Source organism: Notechis scutatus, chromosome Z, assembly GCF_049901735.1.
Source record: "Notechis scutatus isolate UNSWTSFEM ecotype Mainland chromosome Z, rNotScu1.2, whole genome shotgun sequence".
Classification (NCBI taxonomy): Eukaryota; Metazoa; Chordata; class Lepidosauria; order Squamata; family Elapidae; genus Notechis; species Notechis scutatus.
Genome location: NC_142025.1, coordinates 62235412 through 62248206, shown reverse-complemented (window position 1 = coordinate 62248206; position 12795 = coordinate 62235412). Strand labels below are relative to the sequence as shown.

The following is a 12795-nucleotide window of genomic DNA, read 5'->3' as shown; positions in this document are numbered from 1 at the left end:
ACTGGAAGTAAAACCTACATTTTATTATTCAGTGTATCTGTGTGCTGGTCGTGTGTTATTCAACATCACTCTCACTATGTCTCCCTGTGTGCACTCATTCTCCTAATGGGGAATTACCTCAACAGACAGAACTTTTTCAATCAACCTCTTTAGACTGAAAGAGCCACCTGCCAGATTGATTTTGCCTGAACCAAGGATCCCATCCACTCTCAAAGATGCTGGCTGAAAAGCCAAAATGTATTTTAACACAGGAGATTTGCAGCATTCAGCTGGCTCCAACTGCCCCATGCTTCAAGTACTCTGTGCTAAAATCCCACCATGGACTTTTTCAGTCAATGTATTTTGAAAGGGGAAGAGCTGCTTGTCAGATTGATTTTGCCTGCACAACAAGCCCTGTGGGTATGATGCTAGCTGGAAAAAGTCTGGCTCTGATGCTTGCTAGAAAATGCTTTCCACCCTTTAGAAACATTATGATGCCTTAAAACAAACACAAAATTCCTGAAGGATAGGTAGAACCATGCAGCCTCTCCCAAGATGGGAAGGAAAACTAGAATTTTGGCTGGAGAAAGGAAGCTCTTATTTTTGGGATTGCAGGAAGGCTTGTAATAAGCTGAAGAAACAACACTTATATCTTTGGTATTCTGGCTTTGTTTCTACAGCCCAGCATAGGAATTCCCTTCACTCTGTCTGCTCAGAGGGATGGCTGGGATAGCAGTCACTGATAAGACGATCACAAAGTAGGCAGGCAGATTGAGTTGCTCACAGAATCACAGATTCGCCTAGAGATGTGTGTTTCTGCCATCAGCTATCTGAGTCTGCACTGAATAATAGAACCTTCAATCCTAAGGGAGGTTTGGCTCTGCTTGAAGATTAAAAGCAGAGACAAAGATCTAAAGATTAGCTAGAAAACAAGAAATCCAATGGTTTCCTGCTTTCTAGCTAATCTAAATCTCCTTGCACAACAGAACAGCTGATGGTCCGGGGAGGGGGGGGAATAGCAACTTAGCAGGTAAGTTTGCCAGGTAAGGAGTGAATGGGTGGGGAGGATTTGTGCGGGCCATGTTGGCGGTACAGCCTTGTGTTCCTGGTAGCCTGGATTAATTGCTTTGGGGGGTGACATTTCTCTGCAGATCACCAAAATTTTCTCACGGACCACCAGTGGGCCACAGCCCACCGGTTGGCTACCATTGATTTAAACTAGGTAACATCATCAGTGCTAGTAAGGATTGGGTTTGTTCTCTGTGTACATTCTTGTGGCTTGCCTTGTGAGTGTCAGGTTCTTACGGGTTCTTTGGTTGGGCTGTTAACTGTTAGCTTGTTTTGCAGCTTCTTGATTGTTGGTCTGATGTTAATGGTCATCTGGGTGTTGATTGCTGGTGGGAAGGTGTTTTGGTATTTTTGCTCCATTTTTGGCTTCTTCATTAACTTTTCTACCCAGTATGTAGATGTTGTTTATGTATATGTGTCTATTGATAGCCAATTTAACAGAATGCCAAGCTTCCAGGAATTCCATAGCATTTTTGGACTTGGCTTGGTCTAGGATGGTCACAGATTCCCAGTTGGAATGGCAATAAAACAACTCTTAAATATCTTCTTACACTCAAAAAACAGTTCAAGCAATTGATTGCTCTTAAGAAGAGACACGAAACAAGGTCCTCCTGGGAACAGCTTATTGTGGCAGCAAAGCAAAAAAAATATTTTCTATTCTGGCATCTAATAGTTAGTCACTCTAAGGAAAATTCATACTCCACTAGTGCCCATTTACCTCCAACAACCTGAGAACTTCAAATTTGGATAATGTATGAAGACCCCTCCATCAAGAGTATAAAGTATACGATAAAGAATTGACCTGAATGGCCCCCAGTTTCAGAGTCCAAAATTAAATCACTCATTGGCCAACTCAGCACGGAAAGCCCCAGGAGCTGATTTCATTTGTGCTGAATTATTAAATAACAATTTGAAGTGGTGGATACCAGTTCTGGTGGCACTGTTCACTTATATTGACTCCACTGGCCATATCCCAGAAATTGGGGGTTGGCAATTGTTGCCCAATTTTTCAACAAAAGAAAAAGAGATGACCCTGCCAGTTATAGACCAATAAGTCTTCTAAATATAATCAGCAACTCTACGCCAAACACCTCCAAAATAAATTAAAGGAATGGCTGGATCTTGAAAACTTGATCGCTGACGAGCAAGCCGAGTTTAGAGAGGGGAGAGACACCATAGATCAGTGCTTAGTTCTTCATCATTTGAAAAATACATATCAAATAGACCTGTATCATTATATGCTGGTTTTATAGATCTCAAGGCAGCCTTTGATACGGTAACCAGTTATGGGGGAAGCTGGAAGCTGTCTCTGACCACAGGCTTCTTCATCTATTAGGAGCCCTACATACTAAAAGGTGAGGTGTAATATGCAAGGGTCCCTCTCAAAGTCAGTCAAACTCAAAAGGAGGTTAAATAGGGGTGTATTTTGGCCCTCTTGCTGTTTAACTTCTACATAAATGACATGGTTAAATAGGTGATCAAAGCATCGCCCTGCTGCTCTACGCAGATGATGCTGTGATCCTCTCCAGGACACCAGTAGGCTTTAAAAGAGCCTTGCGAGCCCTCGTCCAATATTGTAATTATAATAACCTGGATATAAATTAAGAAAAAACAAAGATTATTCTATTCATGGTGACTCTATTTATGGTATCTAAATGGTCATAGAGTAGATAACCACCTTCAAATACCTAGGGGTGGACATCCAGGCCACTGGTTCAAGAAAAGCACATGGAGAATATGCAGCTGCCTTGGGCCAAAGATCAGCTAGCGCTATCATTAATTTTTTCCACACAAAAGGGTGTTATTATGTCCCTGTCGCAATTAAGTTTTTTCTGGCCAAGTCCCTAGCACAGTTTCTTTATGGGACCGTGCTCTGACCCTCAGATTCATGTTTTACACCATTGGAAAAAAAATTAATCCAAATTAATTAGATCAATTCTCCAGATGTCGTGTTGTGTCTCAAATGCACTTCTACGCCTGGAACCAGGATTGACAAAAGTCAAAGCAAGAATCCATGTAGCATCCTTAATTCTCTGGCTAAAACTTAACTGGCATCCAGTTTGTAGTGCCTTATGAATGGGGATGGAGAAGACCATGTTGCTGCCCTACAGATGTCCTCAATAGAGGGCTGTGTATTCCATGCAGCTGTGGTGGCTGTGCTTCTGGTCGAATGGGCTGTCACTCATCTGGGCAATGGAAGAGCTTGAAGATCGTAAGCCTTCACGATGCATGCCCATATCTAGCGGCCTATGGTCGATGGTATAACCTTGCCACCCAACGTGGAGGGATGGAAGAATACAAACAGGGATTCTATCTTTCTAATAGAGGCTGTCCTCTTTAGCTAGGTACGGAGGGTCCTCCTAACATCCAAGGTGTGCCATTTCTTCTCCAGGGCATGGGTTGGCCTCGGGCAGAAGTCTGGTAAAATTATTTCCTGTGCCCTTTGGAACATGGAATTCACCTTGGGGAGGAAGGAGTCGCAGAACCACCTTGTTTGGGTGGAATATGCAAAGATCCTCTTTAATGGAGAGGGCCGCTAGCTCAGATATCTGTCTGGCCAAAGTGATGGCCACAAGGAAGACCACCTTGAAGATGAGGTAGTGTAGGCTGCCTGATCATAACAGTTTGAATGGCTCTGAGATGAGCGCTTGTAGTACTTTTAGGTAGGTCCCAGGTGGGGTACCTGTGTACCACAGGAGGCATCAGGTTAGTTGTGCCTCTAATTGGGTGCTTAACGAGGGACTTCAAACTCCTGCAGGATAATACCGATGCCAGAGCTGCCACTTGTCTATGTATGGACAGACCCTTATCCAGCCCCTCCTGAAGGAATTCCAGGATTTGGGCCATCGATACAGTGGTAGGATTAATGTGACCTTTGGAGCACCAGTCACAGAAGGCTCTCCAAGTTGCGTCATAAATTCTGTTGGTCAAAGGCCTCCTAGAGGTCTGGATTGTCTGTATGACCTTGTTGGAGAGATTGAGCTGGCTCAGAGCTGTCGGCTCAAATATCAGATGGTCAGTTGGAGCCATTGTGATTCTGGATGAACTAAGACTCTCTGACTGAGGGAGATTTTGTCCTGAAGGATCCTCCAAGACCTGGATATCAACAGGTTGACCAGATCTGCGTACCATGGATGTCAGGGCCGGGGGGGGGGGGGCTAGGAGCAGGATATCTGCCTTTTCCACCAGTACCTTCTTGATCACCTTCGGAATGAGCGGGAGTGGAGGGAAGGCATATAGTAGGCTTCAGGGCCACAGACTGTGAAGTGCATTGGTCCTTTCTGCCCCCAGTGTTGCAAACCTGGAATAAAACCTGGATAACTGGGTATTTGTTGGGGAAGCAAACAGATCCAGGATTGGAGTTCCGAATCTTTCTGACAGCTCCTTGAATAGGTCTGTGTGTAGGCGACACTCTGAGTGGTCAACCATGGCTCTACTGAGCCAGTCTGCCTGCCCATTTTCTGTCCCTGTGATGTGTTCTGCCTTGATGGAGACAAGATGTTCCTCTACCCGGAGGCCCAATTGTTTGGCCTCTCACATGAGGGCTCTGGAGTGCCCCCTTGGCAGTTGATATGGGCCTTGGTGGCCACATTGTCTGTCAGAATAAGTACATGGTGACCCACAATCGTTTCCTGAGGGCTAAGTGGGTTAAGTGGGTTGCCCTGAGCTCCAACCAGTTGATGTTGTTCCTCAGGTCCAATTGAGACCACTGGCCTGTGTAATGAAATCACAGGAACCTCTGGTATGATGGCAGGATAGGTATGTGGAGGTATGCCTCCGTAAGGTCTATGGATGTTAGGAAGTTGCCTTCTCATATGCTCCCCAGTATTGACTGGAGGGACTGCATCTTGAATTTTCTGTAAACCATATGTCTGTTTAACCTTTTCAGGTCCAGTATTGCTCTCCACCACCACCCCCGAGGTCTTTAGAACTATAAACAGAATGGAGTAAAACCCCTGCTCCTGTTGGTCTTTTGGGGCCGGTTAAATAGCTTGGATGTCCAGCAAGTGTTGGACTGCTGTTTCCATGAGGCTTCTTTTCACCTTGTCCCTTGAGATGGGGCAACTTATGAAGAAACTTGGGGTTGTGGAGAGGAATTTGAGGGCGAGGCCTAGTCTCACTGTATTCAGGACCCAGGTGTCTGTAGTGGTTGCTTCCCATTGATTGGCGAATAGGCTTAAGTGCCCACCAATGGGAGGGCTAGACCTGTCGTCACTTGGTGTGGCAAAAGGGGTGACAGCCTGTGCTCCGAAATGGTCACTTCCCATGGAAGTTTTATCCATTCCTGTCTCTGAATCAGGATCTGTCCAGTTGCCATTCTTGTCTGTGGGTATATGCTCTTTGGGATTGAAGGGCCAACCCCGTGTCTGTGGACAGAAAAGAAGGCCTGTGGAAATAAGGCGAGGGATGGCGGTCAGCTTGTCTATAAACTGAAGGTAGAATCTTCCTCCTGTCCTTAGTCTCCACCAACATGGGCTCTAGGGCCTCTCCAAACAGCTTGCTTCCCTTGAAGAGAGCAGAGGCTAGTTTCCATTTATACTTCATGTCCACCTGCCAATGTCGAAGCCACAGAAGTCGGCGGGCCACTACCAAGGAAGCAATGGCCCTGGAAGCAAACTTTGCAGCATTCAAAGTGGCATCCGCTGAAAATTCCGCAGCTGCTATCAGTTTATTGATGTATTGATGTACTGGTGTAAGCGAAGGTCACTAGGGGAAACGTCGCTTGCATCTAGCGGAGCCCTGTTGAAAAAATGAGGCAGCTGTCGCTGCTTTGACAGCCCAGGCAGCTGCCTGATGCACCTTGTGGTGGATGAGCTCCGACTTCTTGTCCTCTGTCTTCAGAGCATCCTCTGCATTGTTAGACAGGATGGTGGAGGATGTTAAGGCCGCTACTGTGCCATCTATAGTTGGAAGTTGCAGTGCCTTGGAGACATCTGGGGCCACATTATAAAATCTCTTGTCGTTCCCACTTGTGGGTGGGTATACCCTTGGTTGGGCCCATTGTTTTTGGACCACGTCTCAGAATAGATTAGGTGAGGGAATTTCCTCATTCTCCACGTTTGGCTCTAAAAAGAGCAACTCATCTTGGTCCATCAAGTCCAATGCGGACTCTGCTGTAGTTGAGTCAGCTCCCAAGTGTGCTGCTGCCTTGGCCTTAAACAGTAAGGATTTAAAGAGGGCTGGATGGAAGAGTCCTGTGAATGCTGGGGGATCAGGTGCCATCCCATTATCCTCCGAAAGTTCCATTTCTTTTTTATCTTCATCCCGAGAGCGATGCCTCACTCTGTATGGATGAAGGGTTTGAGGATGATCTTCAGAAGGTCTCCAAATTGTTGCTGTGATGCCCTCACTTAGTCTTGTTGCACAGGGTTTTCCAGTGCTACAGCCTGATGCCCCTATTGTAGGCCTGCAGCAATGGCCGGTGTTAAAGCTTCTGATATCAGAATTTTCATCCGGTCCATAATTTCAGGACTCTTACTCTTGTGGGCGAAGCTCCACTGCTGAAAACCATCACTGGTCAACTGTTAGACCCCCCTGCAATTTTTCTTACTGAGCAAATAGATCAACAGATGATGCTGTTAATATGGCTTTGCGCTACATCTTACATCATCTTGAATCTCCAAAGATCTACGCAAGGGTCCTCTTTGTAGACTGCCACAACACTGTCAAACTACTTAGTACGACTGTGTTACTATTATTCTTCTCATCCTTCCTATTACCTATTTCTTCCCACTTATGACTATAACAGTGTTGCTTGTATCTTTACAATTTATATTTGATTTGTATTTGATTTGTTTTCCTAGTATGTTTTGATTGCTTATTAGTAACCTATGTATGATTTGATTCTTATTAGTAACCTTTGACTATCACTATGTGTTGTATCTTATGATTCTTGATGAATGTATTTTTTTTCTGATGTACACTTTGTATACTTATGTACAAAGACAAATTCCTTGTTGTCCAATCCACACTTGGCCAATAAAGAATTCTATTCTATTCTATTCTATTCTATTCTATTCTATTCTATTCTATTCTATTCTATTCTATTCTATTCTATTCTATTCTATTCTATTCTATTCCTATTCCTATTTCTATTTCTATTTTATTCTATTCATCCTCCAAGATAAATTCTCCTTGTCATGGATCAAGGCAGTTGAGTCTGCCAAACTAGGTTTCCCCCCAGATTCAATACTCAAGACGGACTATGATCAAGCAAAACAAACCTTGCAACAAAGGGTATAGGACATTGAAAGGCAAATTGACTTAGGGAAAACTCCCGTTTCTGGCTCCAAATGCCATTAGATATGTTGTTACTCTTGTAAGCTATCTTAGCCAATTGGAGTCAGCAAACCATTGGAAAGTATTTTTGCTCTCACAGTGCCATGCACTTCCATCAGCCGTCCTGTACCACAAGCATAAAAAGACACCATTGACTGAAAGACTCTTTTCCCATACCTCAGGAGAGATGAAGCCTGTGGGTCTTTTTACACAGAGAATCAGAAAAAATATACTCTGCCAATAATTGCTAGGTATTATATCCAGTGGTTGCTTAAAGATAAGCAGTCTATAACTACAGCACAGGTAGCTAGATTCTGCACAGTAGCACTGCGGATTTGTCGGTGTTATGTTTTATAACAAATGTGGCAAACCCTTTGCACTGCTTTTTTCTTTCCTTTTTAGTATTAAACTGACAACGGGCCACACATTTTATAGATTGTAATTTTAGTACAGTTAGACCAAGTATAATTGACAGAGACTGGATTTTATCATCGATTTTAGTTATTATTTATTATTTTATACTAGAATTTTTAATTGTACATTTACTGAGTGTTTTTATTTGTTCTGGTCTCTGGTCAATGCCTGTAATAATAAACTGAAAACTGAATTGATTCCCAGTTGAAACTAAGGTTAAATCTGTCCATATGTTGTAAAATGAAAGAATTATCAACATATCTTCTGACTGCTATTAAGAAATATCAAAACAGCATGGTAAATCTCAAGGAACAGTTAGAACTGACCATCACACCAAAGCACATGGAGAGGCTGGTCACCACTATCGCGAATACTTCTCAGAGACATGCCAGAAAAAGGAAAACCAAATTACAGGCTAACTGAAAAAAAATCAGCTGAAAAAGCCCTTCCAGAATCTAGCCTTTAATATCATGGTGTAGCTTTTCAGCAAGACCCCAGGAATTAACCACGTGGCAGCAACTTGCATCCTTTCCTACTGGTTTCATTGTTGACTTTCTGAAGAAGCCAGCAGAGAAAACTGCAAGTGACAATCCCATGATTGTGGGGCACTTAGCAACCCTTTGTTAAGTGCAAATGGGGTTCCAAACACCAAGATCACAATCACATGACTGCGGGATGCTGCCATTGCTGTATGTTTTGGCAGGGGTCACAAGTCCCTTTGTTCAGCACACTGTAATATTGAACAGTCACTGAATGAATGGTTGTAAGTCAAGAACTATCTGTAGTCCATCTTGTCTGTTTGTGTCTGATATATCTGGAAAGGCTGAAACAACTTTCACTGCTGAACTTCCCTAGAAAGTCAATTAGGAAGCCAGCAAGGAAAGTTGCTAGTCTTTCCCATTTGCATACTTTCTCCAAGCTCTCCTGCACTCATCCCATACCAACCACTCATGCACCCCATGCACTCACCATGACCTATTCAGCACCTTTTCATGCACCTTCTTTGATCTGCATAGCTTTTTACATATGCTCACTTATCTGAGTATCCCTTTACAGACCAATCATGCCCTCTACCCATTCCACAACCTGCAGAATACCCCTCACATTCCTTGCACTCCCAAACGCCCTCCCTAGTCGAAGAGGTGCCTCTCATACATCATCCCAAACCTATAGAGTGACCCATACACATCCTCCCCCATCCAGTAGCAGTAGGGCTTGGGACTTTCAACTTCCTGCTAGCTTCCCAACTGACTTAAGTTGTCCCACCTAACAATCATAGGATTCAGCTAACAATAGTAACTGAAAACTGCAGGGAGCAATGTAATCACACTTTATCATCACATCACTTAGAAACAGAAATTTGTTTCCCAATTGCTATGATAAGTCGAGGATTTTGTGATATTGTCATGATTAACTCTGAATCTATATTATTTTTGTATTTTATTAATACTAATCACTTCCTGCTTTACCCTTGTTAATTCCTGTTGAAGGATCACACATTCTTCTTCATTTGCCTTTTCAACAGCTTTAAATTTTTCGTCCATTTTTGCTTGCAATTTCCTGTGGGCTTCTTCAGCCTTCTGAGCTGCAGTTAATGCCTTCTGTAGCTGTTCAATGGCTATAGAAAAAAAAATACAACAAATATAAAATTAGATTGTGAAAATTCAGGCCAAAATTCAAATCCTCACATTAGATAATGTTTTCATCGAACTACTTTTTTTTTTAAAGCTCCAGGTTCTGCATTACACTTAGTATCCATTTTTTAAAATCTTCTAAATCAGAGGTGTTAAACTCAAGGCCCGCAAAACAGATCCAGCCCGTGATGTGGTCATTATCTCGCCCACAGAGCCTCCCTAGAAACAACGGACAGGCCCATGGCGCCTGGCGTGGCCCAGGTCGTCCAGATGCTGATCTACAACCTAGTGTGGCCATCCAGGCAGAACGTGGTTGCTCTTAAATCCACGGGACTGCCCTAGAGCCAGCAAGGGGCTGCCTAGGCATGTGCAGAGAAGGCGGTGAGCACATGCAGTGCCTCGCATACTCAAGGACCATCTTGCCCCGAAGGCTATGTTCTGAATGCTTCCTTTTCACACAAGATGCATGTGCTCACAGCCTCTTGTGTGCATCTCCAGGGGACAGGGCCACGGCAGCAGGACGGTTTTTCTCACTGGCTCCAAGGGGCTATATGGGTCGAACCTAAGGCTGACTATGTGCCCACCCAGATGGCCACTCTTCCTCCTTCTCCAAGTTCTTTCCAAGTTTTGGCATGTGCATGTGTGAAAGTTTTTAATTCCCAGATTTTGGACTTGTGGGTGCTAGAGATTCATGGCTGGCAACTAGCATGGGCTGATTGCTGCTGGAATGTGGTGGAGAGAAGAAGGGGAGTGCCTGAATGTGGTTTTATTTTATTTTTCCAGAGGGTCCGGGAAGAAAGCCATGCAGGTCTCTGAAGACAGACAGGGGGTGCAGACTGGAAATATGCAGAGAACTAGACAACTCCCATTCATTTGTGGTTAATAGGTGAGAGGGACAAGCAAATGAACAGGGAATTTTTGCTTTTGTTTCTTCTTTTTTATTTGCCATGGCTTCTTCTGGCCCTCTTGGCAACTTTTGATGTCCTTCGTCCCAAATTCATTCATTTTGGGGGGATACTGCGGGAGAAAATTGAAATCAGGGAAGAGAAAGGAAATTGCTCATGAAAAGAGGTGTCTATATACCAATCTATTTGGGGAGGGAATTGGAATACGCAGCTGGGGGAGAGGCATCGGCGGCTAATAAAATGCAAACCGGTAATTTTTTTTAAAAAAAGGGGGGGCAGGAAAGCGGGTTGTAAGTTTTCCGAGTCTTCAACTGTCAAGTGATGATTTTTTCCCCCTACTTCTTCCTCATGCCCCCCCTAAAAAGACTTTCTATCCAAAAAACTGAGGAGTTTGTTTGGATCCCAAAGAAGCTGCAACTTGCTTCTTCCTTGAAGTTTTTGGCCCCAAATTCTGGTTGGTTCCAGACTGTGGCCGGAGTGGCTTTGGTGGGTGGGCTGGGTGTGAATTGCGTGAATTTTATTTTATTTTATTTTAAAATGCTCCAGTAGTTGTTTGGCTTGTCTTTTGAGTTTTCCAGACACTGGGTTTGGCTGTCTGTGTCTCACTAAAGCCGGGAGGAAATATAGGCACAAGATTTCAGAGGAAGAAAAAATGTGGTTTTAAGTTGCTCAGAAATCAAATGGCAGAGAAAAGCACCAGAATCTAAAGGGGCAGTGCTTCACTTGATTTTAGTGGGATTCCTTCCCATGCAGAGCGGTTTTGTGATAGGAAAATTAGAGGTTTTGCCCCAGTGGGAGTTCCTGCCCCACTCCCACTCCTGACTCTATGGCCTCTAACAAGCTCTTCATCTGTGCTTTTCCCTTCTGCTGCTTTTTCCAAGGACAAAGCAGTTCTTTGTAAAATGCTTAATTTTAATTGTTCTTGGCTGGCTGGAGGTGGAGTTGATCATTCTGCTGAGGTTTTGGTAATTGCACCCACAATCCTTCTCCTCCCATTAAGATAGGAAAGAGGTGAGCTTTTTCATCACCAGTGTTGATCTCCTTTTGTTGTGATGGTTGCTGTTAATGCTTCCCGTGCAACGTATCTCCAGTTCTTGTTCAAAGTCAAGATAATTGCAAATGGCAGCTTTTTGCTCCATCCTCCCAGGCTGAGGCTTTCTTCACTTTCCCACATACTCTGCACAGTTCTCCTGTTCTCCAGCTGTTAACAAGTTAAGTGGTAGTTTTGCATATTTGATTTGATCCACGAGAAAGAATGAAAGTTGATTTATTTCTGCAGTAATGTCCAAGTTTAAAAGTTTAGTCTCCATTTCGCTGCTCACTTAAGTAAGGAATGCATAAAATTTATCATGGATTCTTTTTTTCCCCTCCCTCGTTTTAATTCTTTTTTTTACTCCTTCCCTGCTTTTAACTTCCTTCCTTCCATTCTTCTTTCCTTCACTCAGAATGCAATCAACTTGGGGCTGACTGCATGCTGAGTGCCATAGGCTGCCAATCTCTCCCCCTTCTCATATCCTTTTCTGAGCACAGAGGAAGGAAGGAGATGGGAATTAGAATCAAGGAAGGAAGGAAGGAAGGAAGGAAGGAAGGAAGGAAGGAAGGAAGGAAGGAAGGAAGGAAGGAAGGAAGGAAGGAAGGAAGGAAGGAAGGAAGGAAGGAAGGAAGGAAGGAAGGAAGGAAGGAAGGAATTTTAAATTTCTACACTTTTATCATTTTTACAGAACATGGCCATTGTTTCTATCTAGATCTTTTTCTGCAAGCTGGTACTCTGTAGGCGTCTCCTTGTAACTCCCAAAATTTTAAATTCCTTAAGCAATTTAACCAAACATTTAGTGTCTATAAATAGCTGAAGTGAGCCTACATTAAGTCTATGTAACTGCCATTTCATACATGAAATATGTTCACTTCAGTGCTTAAATTATTGTAACAGAATGCGTGGATGACTTTTGGAAACAGGGGAAGAGATGCTGCCTAGAAAACAATCATACAAGAGAGGCAGGAATTTACAGTGGCTTGGCAGTCAGAAAAAGGAACTTAGGAAAAACCTGCCCTAATGGATCTAGCAGTTGAGAACAGTGGCTGGAAATTGGTGCTCTCAATCTTGCAAGGCTGATGTCAGTCCTCCCATGTAAACAAGACAGAAAATATGACTGCATGCTATTTCATGGTGTGGCTACATTAATAGAATCTTGTAAGTCTTAAAGTATAAACTTCTCACTGCCATATTTAACTGCTTGATCCATTATGGCGAATCCTTCCTAAGTTTTTCTCCCTGATTGTTAAGCCATTGGGAGTGTTGGTTAAAGCCTTTCATGGCATGTGACCAGATTACCTGAGGAACCATTTCACCCCAATGGGTTGGCCCATCCCACTCACTCTGGCAGAAGGGACAAGCTGCAAACCCTGTTGGTCAAGGAACTTTGGCTGGCAGGATCCAGAGAAGAGCTTTTGCTGCCATGGCTCTCACCTCCAGAACACGAAGTTGCTGGAAATCGTCACCCACCCTCTTGGCTTTG

General features: G+C 43.6%; 1 protein-coding gene and 1 pseudogene across 6 annotated transcripts in view; both read right to left on the bottom strand.

The window, feature by feature from the left end:
• The window catches only part of GOLGA4 (golgin A4), a 138796-nt gene that overhangs the window by 87303 nt on the left and 38698 nt on the right, over positions 1 to 12795 (bottom strand). For 5 of the 6 annotated variants that reach the window (XM_087945812.1, XM_087945814.1, XM_087945815.1 and 2 more), the window contains one exon: positions 9210 to 9358. The exons of the other annotated variant lie outside the window; for it this stretch is intronic. In XM_087945812.1, the coding sequence (XP_087801938.1) occupies positions 9210 to 9358 (149 nt within the window). The remainder of the gene's footprint in view (positions 1 to 9209; positions 9359 to 12795) is intronic. 6 annotated transcript variants of the gene reach the window in all.
• LOC148128898 (uncharacterized) lies at positions 5198 to 7478 on the bottom strand (annotated as a pseudogene).